At 45.0% G+C, this 14,271-nt stretch overlaps 1 protein-coding gene across 1 annotated transcript in view; it reads left to right on the top strand.

The window, feature by feature from the left end:
• LOC118366793 (protein dopey-2-like) overlaps positions 1–14,271 on the top strand; it is a 54,810-nt gene that overhangs the window by 13,440 nt on the left and 27,099 nt on the right. Inside the window, exons 2-6 of the mRNA XM_035749472.2 lie at positions 3,755–3,929; positions 8,471–8,652; positions 9,175–9,345; positions 10,356–10,545; positions 10,648–10,746. Of these exons, the coding sequence (XP_035605365.2) occupies positions 3,768–3,929; positions 8,471–8,652; positions 9,175–9,345; positions 10,356–10,545; positions 10,648–10,746 (804 nt within the window). The 5' untranslated portion in view covers positions 3,755–3,767. The remainder of the gene's footprint in view (positions 1–3,754; positions 3,930–8,470; positions 8,653–9,174; positions 9,346–10,355; positions 10,546–10,647; positions 10,747–14,271) is intronic.

Here is a 14,271-nt window from a genome sequence, read left to right as displayed (position 1 = left end):
CTTATAGGCACTATAATATTGCCAGCCTAATCTCGGGAGTTTTGCAGTCATAAACCGCACAATGCTTGAAGCACAGCGACGAGCTACTGGCAAATGCAGGAAAGTGCTGTTTGAATGAATGCTTACGAGCCTGCTGCTGCCTACCACCGCTCAGTCAGACTGCTCTATCAAATATCAAATCATAGACTTAATTATAATAACACACAGAAATACGAGCCTTAGGTCATTAATATGGTCAAATCTGGAAACTATCTTTTCGAAAATAAAACTTTTTTTCTTTCAGTGAAATACGGAACCGTTTCGTATTTTATCTAACAGGTGGCATCCCTAAGTCTAAATATTGCTTTTACATTGCACAACCTTCAATGTTATGTCATAATTATGTACAATTCTGGCAAATTTGTTCGGAAGAAATGGTCTTCACACAGTTCGCAACGAGCCAGGCAGCCCAAACTGCTGCATATACCCTGACTCTGCTTGAACAGAACGCAAGACAAGTGACACAATTTCCCTAGTTAAAAGAAATTGATGTGAGCAGGCAATATTAACTAAATATGCAGGTTTAAAAAATATATACTTGTGTATTGATTTTAAGAAAGGCATTGATGTTTATGGTTAGGTACACATTGGTGCAACGGCAGTGCTTTTTTCACAAATGCGCTTGCTAAATCATCACCCGTTTGGCAAAGTAGGCTGTGATTCGATGATAAATTAACAGGCATCACATTGATTATATGCAACGCAGGACAAGCTCGATAAACAAGTAATATCATCAATCATGTGTTGTTAACTAGTGATTATGTTAAGATTGATTGTTTTTTTATAAGTTTAATGCTATCTAGCAAATTACTTGGCTCCTTGCTGCACTCGCGAAACTAGTAGTCAGCCTGCCACGCAGTCTCCTCATGGAGTGCAATGTAATCGGCCATAATCGGTGTCCAAAAATGCAGATTACCGATTGTTATGAACACTTGAAATCAGCCCTAATTAATCGGTCGACCTCTAGTACGTACATACCCCAACCAGAAGCCATGGATTACAGGCAACATCCGCACTGGGCTAAAGGGTAGAGCTCCCGCTTTCAAGGAGCGGAACTCTAACCAGGAAGCTTATAAGAAATCCCTCTATGCCCTCCGACAAACCATCAAACAGGCAAAGCATAAATTCAGGACTAAGATTGAATCGTACTACACAGGCTCCGACACTCGTTGGATGTGGCAGGGCTTGCAAACTATTAGCGACTGCAAAGGGAAGCACATCCGTGAGCTGCCCAGTGACACAAGCCTACCAAAGGAGCTAAATTACTTCTATGCTCGCTTCGAAGCAAGTAACACTGAAACATGCATTAGAGCATCAGCTGTTCCGGACGACTGTGTTATCACGCTCTCTGTAGCTGGTGTGAGTAATACTTTTAAACAGGTCAACATTCACAAGGCTGCAGGGCCAGACGGATTACCAGGACGTGTACTCTGAGCAAGCACTGACCAACTGGCAACTGTCTCCACTGACATTTTCAAACTCTCCCTGTCTGAGTCTGTAATACCAAAATCTTACAAGCAGACTACCATAGTCCCTGTGCCCAAGAACGCTAAGGTAACCTTCCTAAATGACTACCGACCCGTACCACTCACATCTGTAGCCATGAAGTGCTTTGAAAGGCTGGTCATGGCCCACATCAACACAATTATCCCAGAAACCCTAGACCCACTCTAATTTGCATACCACCCCAACAGATCAACAGGTGATGCAATCTCTTTTGCACTCCGCACTGCACTGGCCCACCTGGACAAAAGGAACACCTATGTGAGAACGCTATTCATTGACTACAGCTCAGTGTTCAACACCATAGTGCCCTCAAAGCTCATCACTAAGCTAAGGACCCTGGGACTAAAAACCTCCCTCTGCAACTGGATCCTGAACTTCCTGACGGGCTGCCACCAGGTGGTTAGAGGTTGGTAACAACACATCCGTCATGCTGATCCTCAACACGGGGGCCCCTTGGGTGCGTACTCAGTCCCCTCTTTTACTCCCTGTTCACTCATGACTGCATGGCCAGGCATGACTCCAACACCATCATTAAGTTTGCTGATGACACAACAGTGACCTGATCACTGACAACAACGAGACAGCCTATAGGAAGGAGGTCGGAGACCTGGCCGTGTGATGCCAGGATAACAATCTCTCCTTCAATGTGATCAAGACAAAGGAGGTGATTGTGGACCACAGGAAAAGGAGGACCGAGCACACCCCCATTCTCATGACAGGGTTGTAGTGGAGCAGGTTGAGAGCTTCAAGTTCCTTGGTGTCCACATCACCAATAAGCTACCATGGTCCATGCACACTAAGACAGTTGTGAAGAGGGCACGGCAAAACCTATTCCCCCTCAGGAGACTGAAAAGATTTGGCATGGGTCCTCAGATCCTCAAAAGGTTCTACAGCTGCACCATCGAGAGCATCCTGACTGGTTGCATCACTGCCTGGTATGGCAACTGCTCGGCCTCCGACCGCAAGGCACTACAGAGGGTAGTGCGTGCAGCCCAGTACATCACTGGGGCCAAGCTTCCTGCCATTCAAGACCTCTATACCAGGCGGTGTCAGAGGAAGGCCCTAAAAATTCTCAGACTCGAGCCACCCTAGTCATAGACAGTTCACTCTGCTACCGCACTCTACCTACATGTACATATTACCTCGACTAACCGGTGCCCCCGCACATTGACTCTGTTATTTTACTGTTGCTCTTTAATTATTTGTTACTTTTATTTCTTATTTTTTACTTAACACAGATTTTTCTTAACTGTGTTGGTTAAGGGCTTGTAAGTAACGATTTCACTGTTGTATTCTACGCATGTGACAAATCATCTGAGTAAGTGTGCTCCCGTCTTATTGATCCTTAATGGTGAAACAGCCACGCGTGATAGAAGAGAACTGGATATAATTTGTTTTACCATTCTACTCGATGCTCCTCAGCTCGGCAACAAAAACAATAACAATGGTGGTGTGGCTGCAAGTGGCGATGTTTCCCCCTACTGCGGATTCTGTCTTTAAAAGGTAAAACTCATCCTAGATCAGCACTTCTACGCTGAGACAGGGGCACTGATGTTTGTTCCTCTGGGAGCATGTGTAGATGTGTTCAACAGGAATCAGTCGCCCTGTGTCCTAAATTCCAGTTGTCTAACTGTTCCAGTTGTCTGACTATTTTCAGAATTCAAGCCAGGTCAGGCAGACCAGCACAGAGCAGACCCAATCATGAATGAGCTCATTGTGATTCCTGTGTGTGTGTGTGTGTGTGTGTGTGTGTGTGTGTGTGTGTGTGTGTGTGTGTGTGTGTGTGTGTGTGTGTGTGTGTGTGTGTGTGTGTGTGTGTGTGTGTGTGTGTGTGTGTGTGTGTGTGTGTGTGCGCACACACACACACACACACACACACACACACACGTGCACACGCGCGCGCGCGCGCGTGTGTGACCGCATGTGTCACTGTGACCATATCAATTTGTGTGTGCAGGAGAAAACCCTCTGCAACATAGCTCAATGTTACAAACAGAAATGTGGGTTGTGTTCATTAGGGGACACCCTATAAAAACAAATCTATTTCAGGTACATGTAGGCTAGTACCAGGCTCCACTTTTCACTCTGTTTTCTTCCAATTTGAGCCTTGTGGACATGACCCTGATGTAGGGATTGATGTCTGACAACAAATATCTGTTCTGTCGCCCCCTCTTCTCTCTGTTTCCCGTTCTCCTCCCCCTTTCCTCAGACACACGCTGAGCATGCTGGGACGTGAGTCAAGCATTATGGATCCCGAGGAGCAGGAGTTGCAGAATGACTACCGTTACCGTAGTTACGCGGCAGTCATCGAGAAGGCCCTGCGGAACTTTGAGTCATCCAGTGAATGGGCCGATCTCATCTCCTCTCTGGGTAAACTCAACAAGGTACGGTTGACATGGCTGGTACAATATATTCAGACATGAAGCCACTCTAGACCAGGGGTTCTTAAACTTTTTCAGCCTGGGACCAAAATAAGAAGTTCAGTGTTTTCCTGGGACCCAAGCTCATGAATGTGATGTCACCAGGCAGACCAAAATTGTCAAAAAAAGATTAATAAGGAATAAGGGTTTGAAGTGTCTGTCCTATAAATATATATATTTTTGAACCCATATTTAACCCCTTTTTCTGGGTAGGCACAAAACTACCTCCATACCATTCTTTTTTCTCCGCTATCGGTTACCTTCAGACGAGTCTTAGAGCAAAACGGAGAACACCATCATGTTCATGAGAATCTCCCCTTTCCACAAACATAAGTTGGCACATTGTCAGTACTGACTTCTGACGACTCCCTTGGGGCTTGTGGGGGTCGTAGAGACTAGAGGTCGACCGATTATGATTTTTCAATACCGATACCGATTTATTGGAGGACCAAAAAAGCCGAAACCGATTAATCGGCCATATTGATTTTTTATTTATTTGTAATATTGACAATTACAACAATACTGAATGAACACTTATTTTAACTTAATATAATACATACAAAATCTATTTAGCCTCAAATAAATAATGAAACATGTTCAATTTGGTTTAAATAATGCCAAAACAAAGTGTTGGAGAAGAAAGTAAAAGTGAAATATGTGCCATGTAAGTTCCTTGCTCAGAACATGAGAACATATGAAAGCTGGTGGTTCCTTTTAAGATGAGAATTCAATATTCCCAGGAAAGAGGTTTTAGGTTGTAGTTAATATAGTATTTATAGGACTATTTCTCTCTATACCATTTGTATTTCATTAACCTTTGACTATTGGATGTACAAGCCTGCTGCTGCCTACCATCGCTCAGTCAGACTGCTCTATCAAATATCAAATCATAGACTTAATTATAACATAATAACACACAGAAATACGAGCCTTTGGTCATTAATATGGTCAAATCTGGAAACTATCATTTCGAATGCAAAGCGTTTATTATTTCAGTGAAATACGGAACCGTTCCGTATTTTGTCTAACGGGTGGCATCCCTAAGTCTAAATATTGCTGTTACATTGTACAACCTTCAATGTTATGTCATAATTACGTAAAATTCTGGCAAATTAGTTCGCAACGAGCCAGGCTGCGCAAACTGTTGCATATACCCTGACTCTGCGTGCAATGAACGCAAGAGAAGTGACACAATTTCACCTGGTAACCTGGATTTATTTTAAGTAAATATGCAGGTTTAAAAATATATACTTCTGTGTATTGATTTTAAGAAAGGAATTGGTGTTTATGGTTAGGTACAGTCGTGCAACGATTGTGCTTTTTTCGTAAATGCGCTTTTGTTAAATCATCCCCCGTTTGGCGAAGTTGGCTGTCTTTGTTAGGAAGAAATAGTCTTCACACAGTTCGCAACGAGCCAGGCGGCCCAAACTGCTGCATATACCCTGACTCTGTTGCAAGAGAAGTGACACAATTTACCAGTTAAACTAAAATCATGTTAGCAGGCAATATTAACTAAATATGCAGGTTTAAAAAATATATACTTGTGTATTGATTTTAAGAAAGGCATTGATGTTTATGGTTAGGTACATGTTGGAGCAACGACAGTCCTTTTTCCTCGAATGTGCACCGCGTCGATTATATGCAAAGCAGGACACTCTAGATAAACTAGTAATATCATCAACCATGTGTAGTTAACTAGTGATTATGATTGATTGTTTTTTATAAGATAAGTTTAATGCTAGCTAGCAACTTACCTTGGCTTCTTACTGCATTCGCGTAATAGGCAGGCTCCTCGTGGAGTGCAAAGAGAGGCAGGTGGTTAGAGCGCTGGACTAGTTAACTGTAAGGTTGCAAAATTGAATCCCCGAGCTGACAAGGTCAAATCTGTCGTTCTGCCCCTGAACGATGCAGTTAACCCACCGTTCCTAGACCGTCAATGAAAATAAGAATGTTCTTAACTGACTTGCCTAGTTCAATAAAGGTGTAAAAAATATATAATATTGTGTGTATATGTGGAAGGCCGCCATAGATATCTCCAGCTTAAACTGACTGATTTTGATGGAGATTTTTGTATTATGTTATTTAGATTGACGCACCTGTATGTCAATAGACTCTGATATCTGAGTGAGAGTGACTGACCAAATCGATGGTGCCATTTTCTGAGTGTATTCATTACCTTACAGAGTAGAAGCTAACTGCTTATTCTTTAACATTGACGAGTTAGCCATGTTATTGGGCTCTTGGTCAGTGTATTGTACTTTCTGTTTTTGAGTGGCTCTCTGGCTCTGGGCCCAGTCACTACCTGCAGTCACTTGTCTGTCCTGCTGGTGTTGCCATGGTTGGGTCTGGTTCTGTCTGGATCTAGCTCCTACATCAGTGTTCATTCACTTAGCCCACGATCATTCAATGGAGAGGATGATAGTCTATACCTTTTTACTTGATAATGTATTTGCTTCTAACTATTAAAGCTGTTAGAAGACAACACTTTATTCAAATTCTCATTGACCTATCATACAGAGTGTATTGATTGCTTTTGCAGGCACTCAGTTTAACATTTCTCGTGCAGTAGCCCAGAATTAGAGGTCAACCGATTCATCAGAATGGCCGATTTAATTTGGGCCGATTTCAAGTTTTCATAACAATCGGAAATCTGTATTTTTGGGCGCCATTTGCAGATTTTTACATTTTCTAAATGTATATATGTATATATATAGTTAATACCTTTTGATTTAACTAGGCAAGTCAGTTAAGGGGGCGGCAGCGTAGCCTAGTGGTTAGAGCCGGAAGGTTGCGAGTTCAAACCCCCGAGCTGACAAGGTACATCTGTCGTTCTGCCCCTGAACAGGCAGTTAACCCACTGTTCCCAGGCCGTCATTGAAAATAAGAATATGTTCTTAACTGACTTGCCTGGTTAAATAAAGGTTAAAAAAAAAGAACACATTCTGACTTTCAATGACGGCCTAGGAACGGTAGGTTAACTGCCTTGTTCAGGGGCAGAACGACAGCTCGGGGGATCCAATCTTGCAACCTTACAGTTTACTAGTCCAACGCAATAATGACCTGCCTCTCTCTCGTTGCACTCCACAAGGAGACTGCCTGTTACGCGAATGCAGTAAGCCAAGGTAAGTTGCTAGCTAGCATTAAACGTATCTTATAAAAATCAATCGATCATAATCACTGCTGGTTGATGATAATACTAGATATTATCTAGCGTGTCCTGCGTTGCATATAATCTGACTGTGCATACAAGCATACAAGTAACTAAGTATCTTACTGAGCAGTGGTAGGCAGAAGCAGGCACAAACAGCACTTTTGTGCGTTTTGCCAGCAGCTCTTCGTTGTGCGTCAAGCATTGTGCTGTTTATGACTTCAAGCCTATCAACTCCCGATATGAGGCTGGTGTAACCAAAGTTAAATGGTTAGCTAGTTAGCACGCGCTAATAGTGTTTCAAACGTCACTCGCTCTGAGCCTTCTAGTAATTGTTCCCCTTGCTCTGCATGGGTAACGCTGCTTCGATGGTGGCTGTCGTCGTTGTTGCTGGTTTGAGCCCAGGGAGGAGCGAGGAGAGGGACGGAAGCTATACTGTTACACTGGCAATACTAAAGTGCCTATAAGAACATCCAATAGTCAAAGGTTAATGAAATACAAATGGTATAGAGAGAAATAGGCCTATAATTCCTATAATAACTACAACCTAAAATGTCTTACCTGGGAATATCATGTTAAAATGAACCACCGGCTTTCATATGGTCTCATGTTCTGAAACGTTAGCTTTCTTACATATCACATATTGCACTTTTACTTTCTTCTCCAACACTTTGGTTTTGCGTTATTTAAACCAAATTGAACATGTTTCATTATTAACTTGAGGCTAAATTGATTTTATTGATGTATTATATTAAGTTAAAATGGGTGTTCCTTCAGATTTCTTGTAATTGTCATTACAAATAAAGAAATAAAAATTGGCCGATTTTAATCGGTATCGGCTTTTTTGGACCTCCAATAATCGGTATCGGCATTGAAAAATCATAATCGGTCGACCTCTACCCAGAATACATGGCCTAACTCTGTCTCTTGCTCCACCCTAGGGGACTTTGGACACTAGTAGGTCACTGCTTGTGACACATTTAGCAAGAAGGATGTTTGCTTCAGAGTGTTATGGTAGAATGCCAGTTTGTGTTGATCTGTGTGTGTCTAGGGGCTATGTGAGAATGAGTGAGGATCCCTTCAGGCCACTTTAATCTGTCATGTAAACAAAGCAACACTTCCAGTTCCTACTCATCTATTTGGTTATGTTGACAGTGTCAGTACTGCATGACCTATTTTTTTGTCAATAGCCCAGACAATTGACATATTAGATACACAATAATTACCCATGAATTGTTTTTTTTCTTTGGTATTCATTACAACACACACCACTAACTACCACCACAAGCACCATTTGGTACCAGGTAGTTACCCCCCTTCATCACTGCTCTCCCTTTCTCTAATCCTCCCTCCCCAGGCCCTGCAGAGTAACCTGCGCTACTCTCTGCTGCCCAAGAGGCTAATCATTGGGAAGCGTCTGGCCCAGTGTCTGCACCCGGCCCTGCCCAGCGGAGTGCACATCAAAGCCCTGGAGACCTATGAGGTCATCTTCAAGATCATCGGCACCAAATGGCTGGCCAAGGACCTCTTCATCTACAGGTGTAGGACTCATGCTAACCCATAGGATGTGTCCGTCCGTCTGTATTGTCTGTCCTGAGGTGTTGTAGGCCTATTGACCTGTCCATGTGTTAATGGATTGTGTTCTCCTGTACTGATGTAATATCATCAACCATGTGTAGTTAACTAGTGATTATGATTGATTGATTGATTGTTTATAAGAAGTTTAATGCTAGCTAGAAACTTACCTTGGCTTCTTACTGCATTCGCGTAACAGGCAGGCTCCTCGTGGAGTGCAATGAGAGGCAGGTGGTTAGAGCGTTGACTAATTAACTGTAAAGGTTGCGAGATTGAATCCCCGAGCTGACAAGGTAACAATCTGTCGTTCTGCCCCTGAACAAGGCAGTTAACCCACCATTCCTAGGCCGTCATTGAAAATAAGAATGTGTTCTTAACTGACTTGCCTAGTTAATTAAAGGTGTAAAAAAAGACATTCATTCTCCTGTACTGATGTGTGTGTGAGTTCATGTGTTGTATTGATCTCCATCTTTGTGTGTGTGTTAGCTCGGGGCTGTTCCCGTTGCTGGGCCATGCTGCAATGGCAGTGAAGCCAGCCCTGTTGACGCTGTATGAGCGCTACTACCTCCCCCTACAGAGGGCCCTACTGCCCAGCCTACAGGCCTTCATCACTGGACTACTGCCTGGCCTGGAGGAGGGGGCTGAGGTTTATGACAGGTACGCACACGCACACACACCTGCAAAATTGCAATATATATTGCAATATACACTGAGTGTACAAAACAGGTAAAAGCTATGCTCCCTTATTGATGTCACTTGTTAATTCCACTTTAATCAGTGTAGATGAAGAGGAAAGCCTTGACACAATTGAGACATGGATTGTGTATGTGTGCCATTAAGGGTGAATGGGCAAGACAAAAGATTGAAGTGCCTTTGAACGGGGTATTAGTTGAGAACGGGGTATTAGTTGAGAACGGGGTATTAGTTGCCAGGTGCACCAGTTTGAGAACTGCAACACTGCTGGGTTTTCCACGCTCAACATAAAGAATGGACCAAAGGACATGCAGCCAACTTGACACAACTGTGGGAAGCATTGGAGTCAACATGGGCCAGCATCCCTGTGGAATGCTTTCGACACCTTGTAGAATCCATGCCTCGATGAATTGAGGCTATTCTGACGGAAAAAGGAGTGCAACTTAATATTAGGTGTTCCTAATGTTTTGTACATTCAGTGTATTTTCTTTTGTTGTTGTTTTACCCCTTTTTCTCCCCAATTTTGTGGTATCCAATTGTTTTGTCTCATCGCTACAACTCCCGTACGGGCTCGGGAGAGACGAAGGTTGAAGTCATGCGTCCTCCGATACACAACCCAACCAAGCCGCACTGCTTCTAAACACAGCTCGCATCCAACCCGGAAACACCGTGCACCTGGTACGGGCGCCCACTGCGCCCGGCCCGCCACAGGAGTCGCTGGTGCGCGATGAGACAAGGATATCCCTACTGGCCAAACCCTCCCTAACCCGGACGACACTAGGCCAATTGTGCGTCGCCCCACGGACCTCCCGGTCGCGTCCGGTTACGGCAGAGCCTGGGCGCGAACCCAGAGTCTCTGGTGGCACAGCGCCCTTAACCACTGCGCCACCCGGGAGGCCCACTCAGTGTATTTTCTTTTGCATAGATAATTTCATGATATTACGAATCCTCTTCCCCCTCTCCCCACTCTCCAGGACGGATGCATTGCTACTGAGACTGTCTATGTTGGTGGGCCAGCAGGTGTTCTATGGGGCTCTGTGGGGCAGTGTGTTGGTCAGCCCTCTAGTCCGGCTGCCCGCCTCTCTCTTCATCGTCACACACTTTGACCGCTTAACCCCCCCGCACCAGCAAACACGCATGCTGGGCTATGACAACCGCCTGGTGGTGAGTTATTGTGTGTTAGTGTGAGCGAGTGTAGGGTTGTGTTGGCCATGTTGGATAACCTGTCTGTCTGTCTCTCTGTCTCTCTTTCGCTCTCTCTCCCAGGTGAAGGCGTTGTGTCTGTCTCTGCAGGACTCAAATGTTCTGGTGCAGAGGAACATGCTGGAGATCCTGCTCTTCTTCTTCTCCTTGGCCACCTGCCTGGTAAGTCACGTTAAAATACAATTTTATTGGTCACATACACATATTTAGCAAATGTTATTGTGGAGGGAGCATCGTGATTTGGGGCTGCTTTGTTCAGGGTCTGGACAGTTTGCTATCATCAACGGAAAAATTAATTCCCAAGTTTATCAAGACATTTTGCAGGAGAATGTTAGGCTATCTCTCCACCAATTGAAGCTCAACAGAAGTTGGGTGATGCAACAGGACAACGACAAAAAAAACACAGAAGTAAATCAACAACAGAATGGCTTCAACAGACGAAAATACGCCTTCTGGAGTAGCCAAGTCAGGTTCCTGACCTCAAACCGATTTGAGATGCTGTGGTATGACCTCAAAAAACCGGTTCACACCAGACATCCCAATAATATTGCTGAACTGATACAGTTTTGTAAAGAGGATTTTTCCAAAATTCCTCCTGACCGTTGTGCATGTCTGATCCGCAACGACAGAACATATTTGATTGAGGTTATTGTTGCAAAAAGGAGGGTCAACCAGTTATTAAATCCAAGGGTTCATGTAGTTTTTCCACTCTGCACTATGAATGTTTACACAGTCTGTTCAATAAAGTCATGAAAACGTATAATTGTTTGTGCGTTATTAGTTTAAGCCGACTGTGTTTGTCTGTTGCTGTGACTTAGATGAAGATCAGATCACATTTTATGACAAATCTATGCAGAAATCCAGGTAATTCCAAAGGGTTCACATACTTCTTCTTGCCACTGTATGATATGCGTAAAGCAGTATGTAAACATTATTTAAGTGAATAGTCTTCTATTATTTAAAGTGGCCAGTGATTCAATGTATATAGGGCAGCACTCTCGTAAGGTTGTAGGGATGAGTAGCCGGGTGGGACCTGGCTTGTGATGGCTATTTAACAGTCTGATGGCCTTGAGATAGAAGCTGTTTTTTTGTCTCTCGGTCCCAGCTTTGATGTACCTGTACTGACCTCGCCTTCTTGATGGTAGCAGGGTGAACAGGCCACGGCCCGGGTGGTTGATGTCCTTGACGATCTTTTTGGCCTACCTGTGACATCAGCTGCTGTAGGTGTCCTGGAGGGCAGGCAGTGTGCCCCCGGTGATGCGTTGGGCAGACAGTACCACCCTCTGGAGAGCTCTGTGGTTGGGTGGTGCAGTTGACTTACCAGGCGGTGATACAGCCCAACAGGATGCTCTCAATTGTGCATCTGTAAAAGTTTGTGAGGGTTTTAGGGGCCAAGCCGAATTTCTTCAGCCTCCTGAGGTTGAAGAGGCACTGTTGCGCCTTCACAACACTGTCTGCGTGTGGGTGGACCATTTCAGATTGTGGGTGATGTGTACACCGAGGAACTTGAAGCTTTCCACCTTCTCGATTGCTGTCCCGTCGATGTGGATAGGGGCATGCTGTTTCCTGAAGTCCACGATCAGTTTCTTGGTTTTGTAGACGTTGAGTGAGAGGTTATTTTCCTGGCCCCACTCTGCCAGGTCCCTCTCTTCCTCCCTGTAGGCTGTCTCGTCATTGTTGGTAACTACTACTGTTGTGTCGACTGAAAACTTGATGATTGAGTTGGAGGTGTGAATGGCCATGCAGTTATGGGTGAACAGGGAGTACAGGAATGGGCTGAGCACGCACCCATGTGGTGCCCCTGTGTTGATGATCAGCGAAGTGGAGTTGTTGTTTCCTACCTACCTTCGCCACCTGGAGGCAGCCCTTCTGGATGTCCAGTACCAAGTTGCATACGGCGGGGTTCAGACACAGTGCCCTGAGCTTAACGATGAGCTTGGAGGGTACTATGGTGTTGAAGGCTGAGCTATAGTCAATCAACAGCATTCTGACGTAGGTATTCCTCTTGTCCAGATGGGATAGGGCAGTGTGCAGCACAATGGAAATTGCATCGTCTGTGGATCTATTGGGGCGGTATGCAAATTGACGAGGGTCTAGGGTGTCAGGTAAGGTAGAGGTTCATGATGACAGAAGTGAGTGCTACAGGGCGATAGTCATTTAGTTCAGTTACCTTTGCTTTGTTGGGTACATGAACAATGGTAGACATCTTGAAGCAAGTGGGGACAGCAGACTTTTATAGGGAGAGATTGAATATGTCAGTAAACACTACAGCTAGCTGGTCTGCACATGCTCTTAGGACGCGGCTAGGGATGCCGTCTGGGCCGGCAGCCTTGCGAGGGTTATCACGTTTATTAAATGTCTTACTCACGTCGGCCACGGAGAACGAGAGCCCACAGTCCTTGGGAGCCGGCCGCTTCGGTGGCACTGTGTTCTCCTCAAAGAGGGCAAAGAAGGTGTTTAGCTTGTCTGGGAGCAAGACGTCTGTGTCCGCTACGTGGCTGGTTTTCGCTTTGTAGTCCGTGATTGTCTGTAAACCCTGCCACATAAGTCTTGTCTGTGCCACTGAATTGCGACTCCACTTTGCCACTGTACTGACATTTTGCATGTTTGTTTGCATTACGGAACGAATAACTACACTTTGTATATTCCCAGTCACCATGCCATGGTTAAATGCGGTGGTTCGCTTTCAGTTTTGTGCAAATGCTGCTATCTATCCACGGTTTCTGGTTTGGGTAGGACCGATTTTCTAGGTTAGCTAGCCAGCTATTGTCGTTCTCTTAACGCAACGTAACGTAAACAACACTGCTAGCTAGCCAGCTAGCCCCCGAATAGCAGCACTGCAGAAACTATTACACTCAACGGAACGACTTGATTAGTGTAGTGTCAACAACGCAGCTACTGCCAGCTAGCCTACTTCAGCAGTACTGTATCATTTTAATCATTTTAGTCAATAAGATTCTTGCTACGTAAGCTTAACTTTCTGAACATTCGAGACGTGTAGTCCACTTGTCATTCCAATCTCCTTTGCATTAGCGTAGCCTCTTCTGTAGCCTGTCAACTATGTGTCTGTCTATCCCTGTTCTCTCCTCTCTGCACAGACCATACAAACGCTCCACACCGCGTGGCCGCGCCACCCTAATCTGGTGGTCCCAGCGCGCACGACCCACGTGGAGTTCCAGGTCTCCGGTAGCCTCTGGAACTGCCGATCTGCGGCCAACAAGGCAGAGTTCATCTCAGCCTATGCCTCCTCCAGTCCCTCGACTTCTTGGCACTGACGGAAACATGGATCACCACAGACAACACTGCTACTCCTACTGCTCTCTCTTCGTCCGCCCACGTGTTCTCGCACACCCCGAGAGCTTCTGGTCAGCGGGGTGGTGGCACCGGGATCCTCATCTCTCCCAAGTGGTCATTCTCTCTTTCTCCTCACCCATCTGTCTATCGCCTCCTTTGAATTCCATGCTGTCACAGTTACCAGCCCTTTCAAGCTTAACATCCTTATCATTTATCGCCCTCCAGGTTCCCTCTGAGAGTTCATCAATGAGCTTGATACCTTGATAAGCTCCTTTCCTGAGGACGGCTCACCTCTCACAGTGCTGGGCGACTTTAACCTCCCCACGTCTACCTTTGACTCATTCCTCTCTGCCTCCTTCTTTCCACTCCTCTCCTCTTTTGACCTCACCCTCT

Source organism: Oncorhynchus keta, chromosome 34 (genome assembly GCF_023373465.1).
Source record: "Oncorhynchus keta strain PuntledgeMale-10-30-2019 chromosome 34, Oket_V2, whole genome shotgun sequence".
NCBI classification, from domain to species: Eukaryota; Metazoa; Chordata; class Actinopteri; order Salmoniformes; family Salmonidae; genus Oncorhynchus; species Oncorhynchus keta.
Note: the sequence above shows the minus strand (reverse complement) of the source record. Positions and strands in the feature narration are given on the sequence as shown.